This window comes from Hordeum vulgare, chromosome 2H (assembly GCF_904849725.1).
Source record: "Hordeum vulgare subsp. vulgare chromosome 2H, MorexV3_pseudomolecules_assembly, whole genome shotgun sequence".
NCBI classification, from domain to species: Eukaryota; Viridiplantae; Streptophyta; class Magnoliopsida; order Poales; family Poaceae; genus Hordeum; species Hordeum vulgare.
Genome location: NC_058519.1, coordinates 623,291,689 through 623,312,530, shown reverse-complemented (window position 1 = coordinate 623,312,530; position 20,842 = coordinate 623,291,689). Strand labels below are relative to the sequence as shown.

The 20,842-nt window shown below is 41.5% G+C and overlaps 1 protein-coding gene across 1 annotated transcript; it reads right to left on the bottom strand.

Moving 5' to 3' along the window:
* Positions 1-906: 906 nt before the first annotated feature.
* LOC123427988 (kinesin-like protein KIN-14I) lies at positions 907-11,034 on the bottom strand. The gene is made up of 23 exons (XM_045112130.1): positions 10,590-11,034; positions 9,965-10,037; positions 9,312-9,443; positions 8,907-9,136; positions 8,496-8,823; positions 7,515-7,614; positions 7,256-7,437; positions 7,042-7,157; positions 6,831-6,933; positions 6,353-6,505; positions 6,125-6,271; positions 5,826-6,032; positions 5,160-5,324; positions 4,953-5,096; positions 4,726-4,866; positions 4,425-4,619; positions 4,216-4,342; positions 3,924-4,126; positions 3,626-3,808; positions 3,342-3,437; positions 2,639-2,836; positions 1,711-1,982; positions 907-1,488 (listed from the first exon to the last, which is right to left on the bottom strand). The coding sequence occupies exons 1-23, from the start codon at positions 10,736-10,738 to the stop codon at positions 1,296-1,298; spliced, it is 3,837 nt and encodes a 1,278-aa protein (XP_044968065.1). The 5' UTR covers positions 10,739-11,034; the 3' UTR covers positions 907-1,295.
* Between the last annotated feature and the right edge of the window lie 9,808 nt (positions 11,035-20,842).

Here is a 20,842-nt window from a genome sequence, read left to right as displayed (position 1 = left end):
ACTTGATGCATGGTACTTGTGCAATTTCTATCTTTTTGCAGCAATTTAATGCCCACTCTGTAGCTTCACATAGCACAGCAATGCTTTAAAAATATATAAAATGTTCACGTAACTATGTATAATTTTTATGACAACTGTACATGTTTAATATGAAAACTATGATGATGTAATTGTGGCAACCGATAACGAACGAAAAATTCATCAAAACATATCAATATATGATCTTGTTTTGAAGGCCACGCCGAGACGAACTTATCGATGAAAACGGATCTCTAATCGAATTATTGGTTTGTGAGGTAAATTATTTTTAAAATTCGAAAAATAATATAATGTGATGATGGTAGTACGAGGTAGAACATTTCGACAAACATGCGTGTTTACTCTATATAGACAAAATTCCACTAAACATTGGATAGTAACCCATGAAGAAAAAAATGCATGCACGACGCAAGCAGTCGGGAACGGCCTAGTGCGGCGTCGTTGATTAGATTTTCCCTTAGATAAATTTTCTCTATCATTTTAAACAGACACGGGCAGGTGGGTTCCCCACCGACTAATTAACTCAATCAGTTAATTAAGTTAATTAATTTGAATTTGTGACACTGGCATGTGGGTCCAAATAGTTAATTAGTTTAAATAAAATCCTGGTTAGGCCGCTGTCTCTGACATGTGTGTCTCTAACAGGTGGGGCTCAGCTGTCAGGGTTGACCTGGGACAGCTGGGGTTGACTGTTGCCATCATGCTAACGCATAAATTGCATTTTTTAATTAAAATAAATATGTTAATTTTATTATATTGATAAACCTACAAAAAATTATATAAAATAACCAGCTGTCTGAAAGTTGTGATGCTTATCACCCTACTTGTGACACCACCAAAGGTATCCAAATTCTCCAAGACTGGTACTTTTCAGCATCCTCCAGGTATTCGTGAATTGCTTATATCCATAGTAATAAACACTTTGCTGCCAATTAATCATCGATGATAACACTGGTAGCCGTACCCAACGCTGGCATTTCTACATAGAAGCAAAAGGCCGACAATCACCGCTAAGACGACAAAAGAAAGTGGGATTTTCTCTCCTAAAAACTCTTCATCCCTTCTCCTATGAATGTATACTACAGGCTCTTTGTACAAACAGGCGCCCCCGCCATAATATATAATCGCTAACTATACATTTTCAGAAACATTCCATCCACTACTTCGGCGAAGCACTGGGTCACCTCTGCGGCTGGGTGTGAGAACGGAAACCAGGTGCATTCAGGGGGGAAGGCGTCAGCGGTTGTATCTCAGCCTCAAGCGGCCAACCGGGTGTCGGCTTTCTCTTTTGATATCCTCTCTTCCTGTATTTCCTCCAGTTCATCGCCCTCGCTCCGCTTGCCTGCTTGCTCCTTCCAATAAGAAATCAGCTTCTTCAACCGCATGATTTCTTTGGGGGAAACGTGCTTGCTCGTGTCGTTCACAATGCAGCGTACTCGTGAAGCATACCTACAGCAGGCCAAAAAAATGTCAGTGAACAGCTGCACTGCAAATTGAAAACCATGGAACAAAAAAATATCACAGAAGCTATGCACATCATGCAGGATATTAAAGCATGCGATGCAAGAAAATTCAGTTAACTTTTCGTGTCCACAAAGCAATCTGAGAGATAGACAACGATGGCAATGAAAAAGAAATGCAAAGAGTAAATAAGCAATGGGAAGTCCATACATGAGTGAGTTGTAAGTCTCCTCCAAGTTTGACTCCGCTGGTGAAACATTCACAAACATCAATGTTTTTGCATTGCCTCCAAGCGAATCACTCATAAGCATTGTCAACTTGTGGTTCCGGTATGGTATATGTTGGCCATCAGAAGATAAAGCACCAATAACATCAGCCAATGCAGAAAGGGATTTATTGATGCTCTGTGCTTCTTTTAATTGTTTTCCCGCTGAACCAGATTTTTTCACCCTCTCGGAACCAGCAAGATCCACAAAACTTAGCTGTTCAGTTCAAAAGGAATACCAATGTCAGCAATTTGTTAAGAAAAAGCAAATTAATGCATGTTACAAAACTAAATTTCTAGTGAATTAAATAATATCAAACGAAAGAGAATGAACATTACGAAACAATAATTTGATTAGGAGCTAGACCAAGTAGGCAAACCTAACGAGATACCACATTTTCTGAAGGAAATAAAACGAATTCCATTTGACTAGAAATACTGACTGAAAAGACAAAACATATAGGAGAGAAGTTTGTTCTTTTGGGGAAGCAAATGGCATAAACGCGAGAACTTTAAGCTAAGAAAATTGAGGCATAGCAATTATGATACTCCCTCTGAGCCATATTACTTGACACGGCTTTAGTACAACTTACTAAAACAGCCTCAATTAATACAGATCGGAGGGAGTAGTTGAAGTATGTCCATATAAGAGTAGTTTTCTAGTTTTATTCCTCAGTGTTTGCCAAATCTGCATCAAGTGAAAGATATGACTATTTTTTATAGCAAGCATACATAGTTCTACAAATATGAAGTGTTCACAATTGAAGGTAGACCATCATAACATGCAAATCTCTTATTGGAATACGGATCAAATAAAAACGAGCTACGACTGAACAAAAGTTATGTGAACTTCTCAAATTCATGCTGTCATACCTTTCCTCTTGCATAAGATTGAGTTTGGAGATTGGTACTTTCAATAATTATTGAAAGGATTAAATGAGATCTCGAGCTCTCATCATTCATATTTGTTCCAGCGGTGTGTCTTCTCTCAGAACCTCTTGTGATTATAGTCTTCAGTTCTTCAAAACTTGAAATGTTTACAACTGTAACATTTTCGACAGTAACAACACCCTAGAAAGAAAAGCACAAGTTAGCTAGCTGCATAGAAATATAAATATCTACTGATCATGAAAGACATGCTTCCACGTGTTAACAAAGGGAAGTCAACTCTACACTTCCCAAAATAATTGTGCAGGTGGAGATGATGAACTTTTCCTAACCACTATTGCTCTCCTACCATAGTTATTTAGAACTGTGCAGCTTTATTATGGAAGCATATGAAAATAATCATCATTACCAAGGAGTGGTCTATTATCTAAAAACTGGTAAAATTGTCTGCTCTTCAACTACAGAAGTAAACCAAGATAGCAAAAATAGTTGATGCCTACAGGAGGTGATGCTCAGAAGTCAAAAGTCACAAGAAAAATCAAACATGGAAACTTGTAACTTGTCTTACTGAAGAGCTACAAGAAAAAGTAAAACACCCAAATAAATAAGGATTATAGGATGACCATTAACTCTACAGAGCTGTATGAAAAATGGGAAGCAAATGCATATAAGGAAGGAGCTTGTATACCTTAGAGTCCTTTTTTATTTCTAATTTTTGTCGCACAGCATTTTTGGGCAACAACAGGTCCACAAGATTATCTTGATAGAGTTCCACCATATATGCCTGGACGTCATATGATAACGACTAGAGTCAACAAAGGACCCAAACAATATATAATGATCAACACTGGAGTGCTAACAATACAAATCATTTCGTCAACATTGAAAATTATGCTTGTTGAACAGTCCAGAAAGAAGAGATGTTTTCCCGGTCATATGGAATATAAAATGCACATGAAAAATAGTTCTTACCTTCAAGGAAAATGAATACTTGTTGCCATCACGCTTTATAACCCTAAAAAGTTCTGACGTAGCCCTTGGAGTAAGACCAGGATTGTTGTCTGAACCATAGATTGTAAAAGTCTTTCCGGAACCAGTTTGACCATAAGCAAATATACAAACATTATAGCCATCAACAGCTGATTGTACTAGATACTGCACCATGTTCAACAAAACAAAGGTGAATAATATCAGATACACGATCATATATATGTTGCTCTAGTGAATTATATTGCGACAGAAAGAAAACCTAAATTTAGATATATTTTACCTTCGTGTCCTCGAATACATCTTCTTGGGTGGTATATGCATCAAAAACACGATCATATATATGTTGCTTTGACTTGTCATCTTTCCACGGATGTGCAATTGTAAATTCATCAGGACTGCATACAATATTTTTATCCTTCAAAGAAACCTCCTTGTCGTTTAGAGGACGCAAGCGACAAAAAACTCTTATTTTTCCTTTCATATCTGTGAAGAGTTGCAGCTCAATTTATAATCAAGTTGTTGTAAAAATACCATAATAACTGCAGTTGTGTGAATATTTTATTCTACCATACCTTCAATTGTGTTATAGTAACGCTTTCGCAAAACCTGTTCTTGCTTATAAAGACTTTCAAGCTCAACCAATTGTGCTCCTTGCCTTTTAAGGATCTCAGCGGTCTGTTGATTTTTTCTGTCTACATCCTGAATGAACGCACAATGGACGTATGTGAATTTCTACAGAACCTAAAAGAGACTGAATGTGGATATTATGTCTTACACATACCGCTTTAAACTCTCTTAACTCATCAAGCTCCTTGAGAGTATTTTGCAATGTATCCACCTCAGTATTTCTCAAAGCAAGAGTTGACTCAGCGACATTTAATGACTGTGTTGTACTTTCCAAATTTTTTTCCAGTGTAGCTGTATGAGCTTTTAACTTACGACATTCATCCTCATAAACTCTTTGCATCGTACTTTTCTGCATAGTTAAAGTAACAATATTTTCAGAAATATGAAGCAAATAAAGTATTCGCTGCAAGACCAGGAACAGGAAAAAGGAAATGTTTGATGATTAAACAAAAAACCTCTTCACTTTTTGCTCTTTCAAGCCTTTGAATCCTCTGTTCAAGCATATTCTTTTCTATCATTAACTTCTTTAATACTTCTTTCGAGGCAGCAAGCTCTTTTTGACATGATTTCAACTCCTCCTCAAGCTTAGTCAACATCTTTTCAAACACAAGATAAACAAATGAACCATGAAATATTTGCAACAATAAGCTCAACCATAATGTACATGACTGTTGTAAAATACCTCAATGCCACTGTTGACGCTGCCTACGGTCGTCAAAGTATCTCTTTCACAATGGTTACCAGATAAGTCTATTTTAGTATTGTTCTCGTGGCCCTGACCATTTGTTAATCTGGTCTCCAGTCTATTTTTCTCCACCAATGCAACCTAATAAAATTGCAAGTTAGATGGTCCAAACAATTTAACTACACAAATTGCACATCACCATACCTGCAAAGAAGATTCCTTTTCATCACATAGGGATTTTAGCCTATCCCGCTCACTTGTTACTTCTTTAATGATATGTCGTTCAGATTGTAAGGTATCTCTTAGCCCTTCCAATTCTTCTTGCATCTCTCTTTCTTGTTGTGTCTTCCTCTGTAACTCATCCCGCAACTAACAATAAAAAAGGACCATTAAGTACTTAGATGGCCAGTCATGTAAAAGATGGTGTCATTTTCTCTAATATGTTGCAAGACAAAAGTTAGGTTTCAAAAACATCAGCTAACGGGAATTTTAGTCTTTCCTTATGGAAGAAGTCATGTAAACTGAAAATTGCAAATACACTTGGGCACATTACAATGTGCATAGCTAGCAAAAAAATCAAATATTTATTAGTTACATACATGGTATTACAATCCTTTTAACCTACTAGCTGTTTGTTACATTTTTTCAATCCAATTGCAATGAAATGACCTATTAGTTACATTTTTTCAATCCTTTTTCATGAATGTCTTGAGTTAAAAACTTAAAATTGAACTAAAATCACACACTTATGTTAAAACGGAGGGAGTGGATTTCAATGTAGCAGTGTAGCACTAGCATGGAAAAAATTCTAGAATGCTTGCACAACGTTTACCAGGTAATAAGACATTTCTCACAAAGTTCTGAACTCACCTGGTCTGCTTTCTTCTGAGACTCATCGACTACTTTTGACAGTTCTTGGACGCGCTTGTCATACATTTCAGCATTTGGTGGCTTATCTGCTTGAGAAACATCATTCTGAGAAACCGTGCTAGTAGCAGAGCCAGACCGTGCTTTTGAATATCTGCGGAGCATCACATCATTTATATGTGTTTGAAGTGCTACACATATTTCTTCACCCTAAAAATATAAATACTTGGTTACTTTGACCCAGTTGACAGCTTTATAAGATTACGCTAATGTACTATCTCCTCTGTGAGGGTTCAAAATACCTGCTTAGTTTCAAACTGAAAGATGTGAAGGACGCCAGCAACACGCATCTTAAAGAAAACAGCAGTATTGCTGCTCCCAAACTGCATTATGTCTCTCAGCTCTGCAGAATGTAGGTATTCCTTAGGAACCGGACGAAAAAAGTGGACCTGCGTTAAAGCAGAATTACAAGATTAGCCTCAATTAGAAGAAGACATATACTATTTTCATCATATGAAAAAGTATCTTACCCCTCGTTTGTTGATTCCCAAAATGATTCTTCCAGGTAAAAGTCCTATTGGGTCATCAATTTTCCGAACGCTGAAGAAAACTGAATTGCCATATGGAAGAGTTCTTAAGATTCTGAGAAACTGGTTCCTTGCATCATCTTTTGACAAGTGTTCCTGGATGCAACAGTGAAATGCTTAGGTAACTGAGATATCACATGTGCTTGCCAATGTAGAATCAGATCGTGGGGAAAAAAAATCACCAGGCATGCATCAAAATTAATTCCTTGAGAAATTCTGAAATAACTAAAATTTAGAACAACATCGCTTTCTTATGTGTTCATACAGTTTGTGGTGCATCACAAATACACTCACTGTTATGATTATTGCAGGACATGGAGATGAAAAAACATGTGTAGAAAATTAAGTGCACAAATTTGTGTGATGTGATTCATCTACAGTTGATACTCAATAGCATAAAGTTGCACAGCTAGATGAATACCATTAACTGGTAGCGTGAGATGATGTCGAGCTCCCAGTCTCTCTTTGCTCTAGTAATTGCAACTTGTCTAGGTAGAAACCTCTCTAGAAGAGATATCCATTCACTAGCAAAAAGAAAAATGGCATTTCAGAACAAAATACGATGAATTATTATTAAGAAAAAACTATGGAAAAGCAAGATAAGAGATCATAGAGCCTTATAAACTACGTACACGCAGGACTCAGGATTGTCAATGAATCCAATCTCGACCAATATTTGCAGAGCAGTGAGTTGTGCAGCATCATCCCTGCCTACTGGGTAGTTGCCTAGAATATAATCATGTTGTAACTGCAGAAGAAGGATACTGGTCAGTGCTATGTTGGAAACAAAATTGCCTGCATAGCCTACAAACTGTAAGCTCTTCATCTGGCTACGTAAACCAGTACCTGGACATATGATAGCTGAACGAACATCGGGTCAGTCACAGCCTCGTCAGACTCACGAAAGAGGCGCTTCTTAAATACAAGTTTGCAGTGCAAAATTTCTCCTTTGTTGCGATCCTTAGCTGACTTGAATTCAGATAGCAAGTCCCCAATGTACTTGTTGTCGTCTAACCCAATGTATTCCTCTGCATGTCAGAAATAAATTAATTAAATTAAATTTCGACAGAAAGGGAGGCTGCAACTTGAGAGTAAAAAGAAATACCGTTGCCAACTTCTGAAGACTTCGATCCATTAACAATCTTTCGGCATTCGAAAAGACTGAAACTGGAATATACTGAAAGTTTGATGATGCCAGCAAGTTCCTATCATAACAGGATATTTTGTTTACTTACGACTTCAAGTCAACAAAAAAAAACATGCATACAAGTTTGAAGCGAAAACTTATTAAGGAAAAAGTACAACAGAAACACGTATACTGGGATGTGATAGTATGGTTGAATAACCACAATTTGGTCAAACAATACTAAGGAATAAGCAAGTAGCCACAATGGCTCATATGTATGACACAGAGCACAAAGTGCAACACCTTTGCAGGGTTGAGTAGCTGTGCATTTACCTTATGGAACTATAGGAGCTGAAGAAGGTCCCTGTGAGTTGTGACTACTTACTTCCCAGAGCATGGAATGGTGATGAAAACGGTCAATAACCATACTGACACCCTACCTACAGCCTAATTGTATAAGGTGGTTAGGCTCAGTCATGAGGTATCTGAAATTCTGAACAGAGCAACTCTCTAGACTGTGTATACACCTAGTAGCAATGAGCTACATACAAGTGAATCCAGCCAGAGATGCTGTGGCACAGGTTCCATTTTAACTATGGTTGGGCGGTTCCAGTAAAATATACATTCAATCTATGAATGGAAGACTTGTATTCAGTGCATACTTGTGTAATGACAATCCACGCCCATACTTTATCATGACCACAAAACTAACAAAACGAAAATCAATTAAATGAACCACCCTATGGACACACTCTAAGAGGCAAGTTTGGAAGTATTGACAATACAGGCCCATTACTTGGTTAATGTAATAGTCGTTATACCAAAAGCGACAACTCAAATCACAACCAAAGTTGCATACCGCCAAGCAATCTTCTAGATCTGACTACGTACATTCTTCTAAAGAACCATTTGGCACATATCAGTTCCAAACCCACATTAGCTTAGGAGAAATGCAGATACCTCAACAGCATCGGCAACAGTTGTTGCCATGTCGTAAGTGATCTCTTCAAACGTTTCATCCAAGAAAAAGACAATTGTTGTAAGCTTCCGGCTGGTTAAAAGAGCTTCTATCTCCTCCCGTGCAGGAATTGCAACCCGTGGGCCTGCCTTAACCGAACGTTTTAATGCATTTAGCGTGTTCAGTGCTAGAACTCGAACATCTGAATCAGTTGTGGCTCCATGAGCAATGTAGTGAACATACTCAGACAAGTATGCCCCGATATCTTTGCTTGGTGGCATGGAAGATGCGCATAAATACATTAGCTCCCAAGCTCTTATCAACCAACTCCTGCAAGAACAATAAAACTATGATCCCTCAAATAAATCTGAAGCCAGCAGGTGCTTGTTCTACATGACAAACCTATTACTTACCGATCGGGATTATTACGTGTTTGTTTTGAAATCTGCGCAAATAGCTCATCTCGAAGTTCAGACCGCTTCAAAGTATGCTTATAAAGCTTTGCAACAAGCTCAATTCTTTCTTCCAAACTTATTATTGCGGGTGAATCGACGCCCATGTACTTTAATATGACATGGAATAATTTAATTGAGCGGCTTACAAGGTCATTAGGTACTTTCAGTAACGAAGTTGGAATAGGGTCCTGCGAAAAGAGAGCATAGAAACGCTAAATTAATAAAACAAAATGGCATCATAAGCATTTTCATGATGATTTTGTAGCTCTGCATAAGATTTTACGAACACAGTAAGAGAACTTGCTCAGAAATCAGATTGCTACCACATAATCTCGTACATGGAATAGGATTCAATAACATTACCTTTTGGAAACACAACATATCTTCCAAAGTGAACTTCTCACGAACTTGCGGACCCACTGATTTTTTAATAAAAAACCCACGCTTTCCAGATGATTGAATCTGTTTTTGCATTGCCTTGAGAAATCCCTCCACCTGTTATGTTGCAACACTAAATTTAACTTGGGACAAAATGTTACTATGGTAACCATATTCGTGCTTACTAACTAATACTGAATAATTTGTGGCATACTATTAAAGTTGATCGTACTAAAATGTTTCAGTGCATCTATAGAATGGTTACGAAAAGTTGCCATTGAGACAGAAAATAAGAGAAATGTAGAGAGACCCAACCAAAAAAATGGTAGTTGTTACTGTTCCTTTGTATGGAGAGTACTGTGGTAGGTAGAAGAAACTCCTTTTTCTGGTAGTTTAGAAGAGAATTCAAGCATGGAAGTAATGCAACTTATCCTTCTTAATGTAAACAACCCACCCACCCCACACACAAACTAATTTATAGCCCCGTCCCACGCATCTATAGAATAACGGGTTATGCTCGATGCTAAAGTTAGCATTTCGTACAGTAGCAGATGATTTCTCCCTCCCTTTTGAAATTTCCATGAGATATATCATGTCCCTGGGTAAAGTGGGTATGCCAGAATCAAGCAGACATGTACCTGGAACCTGTCGATTAGCGGGATTGCTCCAGCAAGCTCTGGAGGTATGGACATGGACAATGTGGATGGAGTACTGCAAAAAGCAATTTTCAGAGCATAAATATTGATCGGACTGCATGTCATTAGGTAACCAAAAGCTTGCGTACAGAATGAGACAGGAAAGACAGAACATAGTAGGATGTTGAGACTGTCTCCAGTTGGAAATAACCATTACAGTATATTGCAGTGCGGTAGGTCATGATTACAAGCCCAACAAACATAACCGAATATAGCGACATTAACCCTGATTAAATAAACAAGCGTCCGTCTCAAGTCTGAACCCGACCTTTCTCCGCTTTCCACCGGTCTGGGAAAACTTTTCTGTTATGAAACAACCTTAGAAAATTCAAATCCTGGGACGAACAAACATGCCAAAAGGCACGGCATGCGTAAGCAGCAAAAAATCTCATCTAATCGTGATGCCAGAATCGAAACAGGTCCAGAAAGTAGTATCATTCCGCCAAGCAGAACAAACCGAAGTAGCTACAGGAGACGGGCAAAGAGCGGCTTAATTCGTTGAAGAAAAAAAAGCTACACGAGACGGCACGGAAGAGGAGGAGGAGGAGGAGGCTGGGGGGCTACTCACGGAGGCGCGAAGTTGTAGCTGCCGTCGCTGTCGTAGCCGTCGCCGCCGTTGGCGCTGGCGGGCGCCGCGGAGCCGTGCAGCGGCGTGGCGGCCGCCGTCCCGCCGTTGACGGGGCCTCCGAGCTGCTGCTGCGGCGCGGCCGACGCCATCCTGGCCTCTCCGACGTGCGCTGGCCCTCGGTCAGGCCCAAGCTCCCATCCACCAATCGCCGCCGCCGCGCTCGAGCTCAGATCCAGGGGCGCGGGGAACGGCAGGCGGTGGCGCCGGCTCCGAGCTCCTGCTTCCAGCTCCGCGGGAGGCAGCGTGCACCGTCGCGCGAGCAGCTCGGGGCGGCAGACGGAGCGGCAGATCCCCCGCAATGCTTGCGGCGGGCGGCGGTAATAATGACCAGGCGCGAGAGGGAGTTGGGAGGGAGGGAGGACCGGGTCGCCGCCGCGTGCGCGTGCGCGTCCGGCAGCGGCCGGCAGGGCGAGATCCGAAAGCGAGCGAGCGGGAGGGGAGGGGAGGGGAGGGGAGGCGGGCGGTGGGGACGGGGAGAGGGGGAGGGGGGTCACGGGGAGGAGGATGGAGGAGTGGAGTAGTAGTGGCGAGGAGGGAGGGAGGGGAGGCGGATTAAAGAAATCACGCGGACGCGCAGCGCAGAGGAGAGGAGAGGAGAGGATGGAGGAGCTTTTTTTTGGCAGCTGTGCGAGGAGAGAGCATTCGAGGGGAGGGAATTACTGCGGGTTTTGATTTTCGCGCTGCGCCCCGTGCGCCAGGGGAATTCCAATAATTCCGATCTGGTGCTTTTTTTTAATTGAGCATTTTGTACAGTACTAGTAGTTTCTTACCGGTCTCTCTTTCTGTATCTGTCTATATATATTCCATCCGTTTCAAAATGTAAAGGTTTTAAAGATTTTACTATATATATATATATATATATATATATATATATATATATATATATATATATATATATATGTAGTTTGAAGTAGAATTGTTTAGAGACTGAGAAAGTATTACTTAGAAAGAATCTTTTCGTTCCATCACCCTTGGTCCAATCTTTCTCGTAAGACAATCAATTATTTAAATTTACTTACCTTCTGAACCAATTCCATTCTTATTTACTTATATAATTTTTTTTCATCAAAATAATACGATAAATCATAGGTAGAATTTAATAAACATTTATTTACACGGTCAAATTAAGATGAACACGTCAATCACAAGCTAACATACTAGAATACTTATCAAAGTTGTCAGAATCGTGACTTTAGAATCTTACGATCTTACAATCCAATCTAGCCCCTCCGATTCTAAGATTTTGCCCATAGAATTTAAGTTTCTACGATTCTGATAGTTATAATTCTACAATTCACGATCCTAACAACGAAGCTCCGATCCAATTCAGAATCGTGATTCTGACAACTTTGATACTTATATTTCAATACTACAATGCACAGGCATTATAGTTCGTGAAGGACACAAGAAAGAGAAGGAGAAATGTGCGGGTGCCCTGCTTGGCTCGCTGGCCACATAAATGGTGTCCCAACCCAACAACAGCGGATTCTGAATACATAGTCTATTGATACATACTTGATGTAAGCTTGTGTCCTCATTGTGCCTATCTGATTAGGTGGGACATCTTTTCTGCTTACCCATTATTGTTCACCCTTGTGTCTAATGTTTTCATAAAAAAATGATTTATGAGGTTGTGCATAATAATTTGATTTATGGCCTTCTCCCATCTGTTATTCCTGGGTTGTGGTAACTGATGCAGATGACATCATATTATTTCTGGCTGCTTTCAGTGGCGGAGCCAACTATCTGACAAGCTTTGACATCGGCCACACCTAACTTGCCGCATTTACTAAGGTAATACAATATATATACTACAACCTTTAAGATTTGAGCCAACAGATTACTGTATATCAATGGGTATCTGCTTGTGTGCCGGGACTAGTTGCTGGTTAATTCATGTGTGAATGCTAACACGAAGTAAAATATGGTATCTAGTGAGCTTTTGTATTATACGTAGTTTTTTTCATTCCATAAGCTCTGCCACACCTAAAATGTGTTCCTCCTTCGTCACTGGGTGCTTCCACTGAACATGCGAGGCATTTAAAGTGGATTTTTTCCTACTTTAAGATCCTTTCTAGGCTCAATTTAATTTTCATAAGTCTGCGGTGCACGCTATACATGTGGGTGAGGATGCTACTAATTGCTTTACACGCAAATTTTGTGAGCTGGGTTCGTTTCCTTTTAAATATTTAAGGGCTCTCATGCCTTCATGAATTTTTGAGAAGGGAAGATTTACATACTATCGTCGACATAACCATCAGGAACATTTATGGGTGGCTTGGAAAAAAATTATCTTATAGGGGCAAACCGATCCTTCTCACTACATGTATTGATAGCATTCCTACTTATTTGATGTCTATGGTCAAATTTCCTAAATGGGACATTGATGCTATTACTTCTCAAATGTCACATATCTTTTGGGTTAAGTTATGAAATGACCATAAGTATCACCTTGCTAAGTGGGAACTTATCTCTATGGGGAAGGAATGTGGTGGCATGGGGGTTCTTAACCTTAGAGACTTTAACATGGTCATGTTGGCAGCCTCGAGTAAGAGATTGTTTTTATCATAGATATAGTGATTTGGATAAAATCGTATGATATAAACATGGGACCAATAAACATAACATTTATGCATAGTAAGCCTGGAACATAATCTCCCTTTTGGAAGAGTGTTTGTTGGTCTTTCAATGATACCATTTCTTTTACAAATGGGAGTTAGGTGATGTAATGAGCATTTCTTTTCGGCGTGATTGTTGGGCTGGAGATTTTCTATGAAAACTATGTTGTGTGACCTATTTGATATCTGTCGGCAACAAGATTGCACTCTTGTACAAGTGTCGAATGTTTCTACTTTACAACTCTCCTTTAGGAGGTGTGTGAATTAACAACTTTATCTGAATGGTTTGACCTAAGTGATATAGTTCACACTAAAACTCTTTCCATTGCTAAAGATACCCTATTTTGTGGGTGCTTGAATCCTCTCATGATTATTCTGTTAAATCCTTCTACAAACTAATTAACTTTGGGGGATTTCCCTACTTATCGCGTCACATTATTTGTAAGATTAAAGTACCTTGAAATATTCATGTTTTCTTATGGTTGATTGTTCATAACAAGAGCTTAACGAAAGACAATCTGCCTAAACGCTGTGTGGTTTCTGATCCCACTTGTGTGTTCTGTTCAGAACTAGAGTCCATCCAAAACCTTTTTCCTATTGCACAATATTTTACATATTTGTTCAGAATTAGAGTCCATCCAACATCCTTCACGATACTTTTGGCATGTGGTGGCTAATATTTTACATCATCTAGTACCTGAATCTTTTGATTTGTATTTCATTTATGAAGAAAAAATGGAATCTAAAGTTATCACTTGGATTACATCTGCCACTTTGTGGGGCTTATGGCTTTGACGTGATGATTTTGTGCTTATGGGGCGAAAATTGTGAAGCGTAAAATGGGTTTGGTCGATTCCCTGGTACGTCAATGGAAGATTATGTGATGAGGCGCTCAAGTTGCCTTGCTTCTTGAGTGCTTAAGACTTCTCGATCATCAGCGAGTAGAATTTCTTAGAATTACTTGGCAGTAGTCTATGTTTGGGTAGTAGTTAGGTTACTTTTGCATTGATGCATTGTTCCCTAGGTTTCAGTCGTTATCTTTGATGCACAGTAGCTGTAATAAGGGCTTCACTTTGGGAGTTATAAAATGTATGTATGTGATTTTGCCTTGGCTTTAATAAAAGTTATGGCATGGGGAAACCTCTTCCTTTTAAAAAATATTTTTTGTTTATTGACGAGCAATTGGATACACAACCATCAATCATTTCTGAATGATAAGTTACTTCCATGAACCAGATACATGGATGTTTCTTCTTCAGAAAACCAAACTTGATGGTACTACGAAGCTAAACCAGGTATGTTGTGTGTGTGAATGGAAGCGTGGTAAGAGACTCTCCGATAGAAATTGTATACATGAAGATGTAAAATTAGGTGATGTATAATTTACATCATCAAAACGTGTCTTTTACATGTCAAAAAAGTCACAACTTCAACAAATGATGTATATTTGGTGATGTAAAATTACTACTCCAACAGATGAGGTATTTGAAGATGTAAAACTAGTTGAGCTACTACATCATTTCAAATATGAATACAAACATAGCAAGTTCACTTCAAGCAAACATTGTTTTTAAACATAACTAAACTTAGTTCAAACTACTACATCCATGAAAGTACTTCTACTTTGTGTCTACTCGTCGTCGCTCTTGAACTGCTCCCAGAATTCCTCCTCGCACTCGCCCTCCTCCTTCGAGTGATCTCGGTCCGACGAGTCAGACTCGACAGGGATCATCGTGGAAGGGATGTCCCCCTCCTCCTTCTTAACCGCATTGTTCTGTTGTTTGGCCTCGTGCTTTTAGAAGAACTCATGCTCGGTCTGGACATACTCCGGATGCTCCTGCGCAAACATTGCCATCGCCGGGAGCAACGAGAATCAACGACTTATTATTCTTCTTCTTCTCCACCCATCGAATCTTGATATTCTTCGGCCCGATGAACTCTGCATACGCCTGGGTCCTAATATCCGGTGAAATCATCTCGTGCCTCGGCCGGCTGAAACGCCAAGCATCGACGTCGCACACACCCACGGGCACCTCGAGGTACTTGAAGGTGTCGAGCCAGTAGCGATAGCCGTCACACTGGAACTCGACACCGTAGTCCCCGGAAGGCTTTGCCCATACCCCGAAGAAGCTGGTCTTGCTATACGAGAGCTTCTCCGGAGGCATGGTTGCGACGAGTAGGGTGGTGGGAAAAAGCGGCTGATTAGGCCAATTTGGAGGCCTCGCGGCGAAGATGCGACGAAACCGTCAGTGGGATGGTGGAGAGGCCAGATCCGGTGACGGGGTGTTGCGGTGGACTGGCGGTGCGACAACGGTGGGAGGAAAGGAGGTGGTCGCACGGTGAATGGGGGAAGAGAGGAACTCACGGTTGGTGCGCGACTGCGAAATTCACATCAATGGATGCGTGGTGGTGCAGCTTTTCATTTCCAAGTCTTATATTTACATCGCTTGAAGGAGGTGATATATTGTTTTTACACCGACAATATTTGTTAAAGCAATAATTTTAAGTCTTCATGATGTAAGAAAATACTCCCTTCATTTTATAATATAAAGACACTTTTGACATTGATAATATGGGACGGATGGAGTAGTTATTTACATAATCTCCGTTGAAGATGCTTTAACCATGCATCCACCATCACGATCCTAAGATGGGATTATCTGGGATTTTAGTTTCGGACCGAGCCGACCCGCCCAACTAACTCCAGCTGTCAGCATATGAAATGGGATGATATGGTCGCAATCGCAGCGTATCCTTGTCCCCGCCGGCCGGCAGCGAAGTTAATTCCATTTGTTGCATGTGGCGCCATGCCATCCAACCCTATGCCGCCCTCGGCTTAAGGCGAAAACAAACTTCAGGCTCTGTTTTTTTTTATTTGAAAGCAAAACAAACTTCGGGCTTACTTGAAGGCGACGCCGCGAGCGCGGTCGCGAGATGTGAGCGTGCCCTTTGGCGAAACGTCGTGCTGCTGCTATTACGTACCCACAACTGCATCTAAATAAAAGTCTTTTAAGAGATTTCATTAGGAGTGTACATACGAAGCAAAATGAATGAATCTAAACTCTAAAATATGTTTATATACATCCGTATGTAGTCTACTAATGGAATCTCTAAAAAGACTTATATTTAGAAACGAAGAGAGTAATTCATGGTAAAATTACTAAAAGATCTTATATTTAAAAACGAATGGAATACATCTATATTTGAATAATTATACTTAGAAAGAAGTACAATTACTTAGTTACAGAAGAAGTACCACGTACCGATTCCGTCGAATGGATCCAGTCCATCAGATACTCCACCACAACCTCCTCCTCTACACTCTAGACTCACTGCTCAATACTTGTCTGCGCTAAGCTAAGCTAAGCTAAACACGAGCAGCTAAGCAGCTAGCTAGCCACACGACTTTTTGTACGCTCACCTAAAAAGTCTTGTGTACGCTTTGCTGCAGCGTGACGCTTGGAGCTACCGAGCCGTAGGTTTTGGTCGACGGTACAGGTAGAAAAAAATGAAGTTCGAAAACACGCAGCATATCCTACACATCACATCATGTGGGTCGTCGGTGTCCGGCGCCTTCCCGTACATGGCTGACCGTTACCATGCGCGCGCGCGGTCCCCGGTTCCATTTTCCAGGTCACGAGCACGAGCACGAGCAGGCGGCACGGCGTATGTGCATAGGGTCGGTAGGTGTCACAGTAGTCGCAGCACGGAGCACCGGGCGGCGCATTGTTGCGCTACACGGCTCGGTGCGTGCGTACGTACGGGTCCCGTCACCACGTGAAATACGCCAAAGGGGAGAAATTGGTCCCGTCTAGCCCTGAGATGATCCCGCTTTCCATGTGCATCCGGGCAAACCAACCCGTGGTTGGATGGTTTGGAGGACTGTGGTATCCCCAACCCACCAGAGTTCAAGTCTCAGACTTGACTTTGGTGCTTGCATTTTCTTGGATTTATTCCAGGTATTTCGGCGAAGTGCTTTCAGTGGGAGGAGACGTTCCCGTCGACAACGAAGGCGTCAGTGACGACTTTGTTAATCTCAAGATGATGTGCCGACTTAGTCTCTCGAAGGTGTTCATAGGGGTAGGGTGTACGTGTGTGCGTTCATAGGAGTGAGTGTACGCTCGTGTATGTGAGCGACTTCGATTGTACTCTGCTAAAAAAAATGTGCATCCGGATCAATGTAGTAGTAGGAGCGGCAAGAGTATACCGCTCCGTGGGACCCATTTAAATCGTACTGTACGTACTACAAGCATGAACGGAACGAATATATATTGTGGGAAAAGATTATCATCCACCGGTCGATCCGCACGATCCATCCACCGCCCACTAGTCCGTTGGATCTCGCCTCGATCACGAACAATTTCTTGAAACTAGCTCGTTGTTTCATAAACTGGGCCACCGTCTTCCAGATCTCCACTTCCTATGCACAGCCAGATCTCCACCTTCTCCGCCGCCGGAGAGGCCGTCCACCAGATCTGCCCGATGGCGTTCCGCCGACTCCTCTCGGCCGCAGTGCGCCGCCGCTCCGTCGACTCCTCTCGGCCGCAGTGTGTCGCCGCTCCACTGCGGCTGCGGCGGACGCCGGCAACCTCGTCGTGGACAGCATCCCGGAGTACCTCGCCACGGCGAAGCTCCCCTACGGCATGACCTACTTCGGATACCCCACCGACCGCTCGGCCGCGACGCCGGCCGGCCATCCGGCCGCCGCCAGCCGCCCATGCCGGCCATGAATGTTCCAAAAAATTTCCGCAGCTTGAGTTTTGTTTGCAATAATTCCTGAAACATTACCTTTGTTGCAAAAAATTCTTCCGTAAAAGTACCTATGTTGCAGATAGGCGAAGAAAAATAAATCTGCAACAAGCAAATTGTTTCTGAAACTCGACCGTTGTTTCAGGAATTAACGGGTCCAAAGTTTATTTCTTACAAAGCGAAAGTTTCTGCAACTCAGCCATCGTTTCAGGAATTATCGGGTGCCTGGCCAGAGCGGATCGGGCGGCTACGCGTAGATCGGTTGGTCCTCCAAGTGGCGGATGTTTATTAAACATCCGCCGGTGGATGCGTAACAGGCCTCATATATTGTTCGGAAGAAAATTGTTTTGATATAAATAAATAAAATAACTCGCGTGAGATAGATCGGGCGAGCGAGCGGCTGAATTATTCTGCCCTTTGTCCGTTGCGCACCGTCATCACCACCACAAGGAAAACACACTAGTGCGAGCACGAGACGAGATCTAGGCAAGCAACGGCCAGCGTGCAGAGATCTACACACACACACACTTTTTGTTTTGTTTATCCATAGGTGGTCGCTCGTCGGGGTCCTTTTGGACGCAGGCCTACCATGTGGAGAGAAAGCCAGCCGGCGGCGACAACACCGATGTGCGCCGGGAGCGAGAGCCAAGTGGCAGCGGCGAACGTCGACGTGCACCGTCATCATCATCATCATCTTAAAGGATCGTGGTAGTACTGATGGAACTGCGAAGAACTAGTTCCGGGTCGGCATCGCTGCCGTCATGATCTACGGGCTACATGCAGCTCCTGGGTCGCAGCATGCATGCTACTCCTACTCTACAATTCTACATGGTTAAGGTGGCAGGTGGCTCAAGGCGACGACAGCTCAGGAGCTCACTTCAAGCTTCGCCAATGCAGCTGTAGGTCTGTGCAGTGCAGCTAGCTGGTCTGGATGCCGGATGGACACGCCAACCGCTGCCGGCCAGCAACGACCGGTCGCACTGGTGGCAGTTTGGGTGCGCCAAGTTTTACGTTCGGGCTCGTACGCTTACTACTAATCGACTATCATTAGGAAAACTTACTCGATAATAACATACAGTATACATTACGGCTCTCTCTCTGTAGCCACCGAATGGCCAAATGGAAGAAGGGTCGCATTGACACCGGAATATGGTGTGGATGGGGACTCACGGCCGGACAAAGCCCATGTACAGACAGACTCAGCTGGGAAAATGCTGAAAATGACGTGCCGCGTGCCGTGAGTTCAATGACGATCCCGACCCCAACCCCAACCACGAGTCCAAGATTCGCCGACAGCGACGTCGTATCCGGCTTCGGGATGCGGCACTGCTCCACATGATTCAATTCCTTCCGCAATATATGTGTTGCTCTATTTCGAAGAAAAATAAAATGAGCCGATCCCTTCGCTTGCCATGGATGTGATAGTCATCCGTCTCAGCATTTTAAATCATCGCGAGGTACATGCGGCAAGCTATCTCTAAGGCTAACCATCCAGATATATAATTTAGTTTTTATAATCTATTATGTCTTTAAACAAGACAGCTTATGGTATAGATTATAAAAACTAGATAAAGAGATTATTAAAAACTCATAATCTACTCTACATCAGCTAAAATCAGATTATGATTGCTAATGATCCATTACCCTTGTAAAGTTGAAGATAATTACATTCCTACCACCGTCATCTTTTTTTTTTAAAAAAAACTAGAGCGTAGACAGGTCATTATGCAATGTAAAACCTGGATTACAGTTTATATAATCTGGCCTCCAAACATGTTCACCTAGATTATTTTTATAAACCAGATTATATAATCTATCTTCATAATCTAAATTATCATAATCTATTGTGGTTCCAAATAGGACCTAAATTAATCATGGTGCAACTAAAGGATAAATTTTGTTTAAAGGGTCAACTATGTATTTTTGGAGACCAGGTATTCATATGTTAGTTCCCTCATTTATAGGACTGAATCTTATTGTACTGTTTTCAAAACCACACGACCCATGGGGTGCGGCACGGAATCATACAAAAAAGTGATGTTTTAAGAATGAATGTACGTGCATGTGTATAAGTATTTGTGGTTGTACCACGTTTAAGGAAAAATATTTGTGGTTGTACCACGTTTAAGGAAATTATCTCATTCGCCATCCAAACGTCGTATTGTTTTTTTAAATGATATTTTTTTACCTTTAAATGTTAGAGCTTCTAAAACCGGAGTTGTCAAATCTCAATCCCTATATGTTCGCGGATGCTCCCACGGACAACGTCACACGGGTCATCATTTGCCCTCCTATACGACCACACTCCCATAAGTGAAGAATTATATACATTACCTAGTATAAACTTTCCAATTCAACGATACAAAATAAAACACAATTCAACGGTTCATTAAGTGCCCAAAAATGCAACATAATTAGTACAAAGATACACGATACACGCATGAATCAAACACCTCAATTATTACACTCGTTGGTCTTCTTCATTTTGGTCACCCAGTTTTTGGATTCATTGTCCAATAGACTAGTGTCATGATCCACGATTCCCTCCCCCCCACCCCTCTCTCAATTTCTTCCAATGTTGCCATATTTTAAAGCTACCATTTTGCATTCTTCACACCCCTCTCAAATTCTATTTGTCCCTCTTCATCTTCAACCTCTCCTAGTCAAACTTCATCTTCTCCTTGTGCATATCTGTGAAGAGGTTGTACCTCTCCTTCTTCACTCGTTTGGCAAAAAAAATGCCCGTCCAAGTGACGGACATTTTGCTTGTTGTGCCATCACGGGCGATCCTTTGCTTTTCCCACTTGTTTCCTATCACACGTCGGT

What these genes read in the sequence shown, in the direction of transcription:
- LOC123427988 (XM_045112130.1), bottom strand. Translation starts at nt 10,738, where the DNA reads ATGGCGTCGGCCGCGCCGCAGCAGCAGCTCGGAGGCCCCGTCAACGGC. An exon ending in CTGTTGCCGATGCTGTTGAG is followed by an intron (nt 7,615 to 8,495) that starts GTATCTGCATTT and finishes CTGTTATGATAG; the next exon opens with GAACTTGCTGGCATCATCAA. An exon ending in TTCAGCTATCATATGTCCAG is followed by an intron (nt 7,158 to 7,255) that starts GTACTGGTTTAC and finishes CTTCTTCTGCAG; the next exon opens with TTACAACATGATTATATTCT.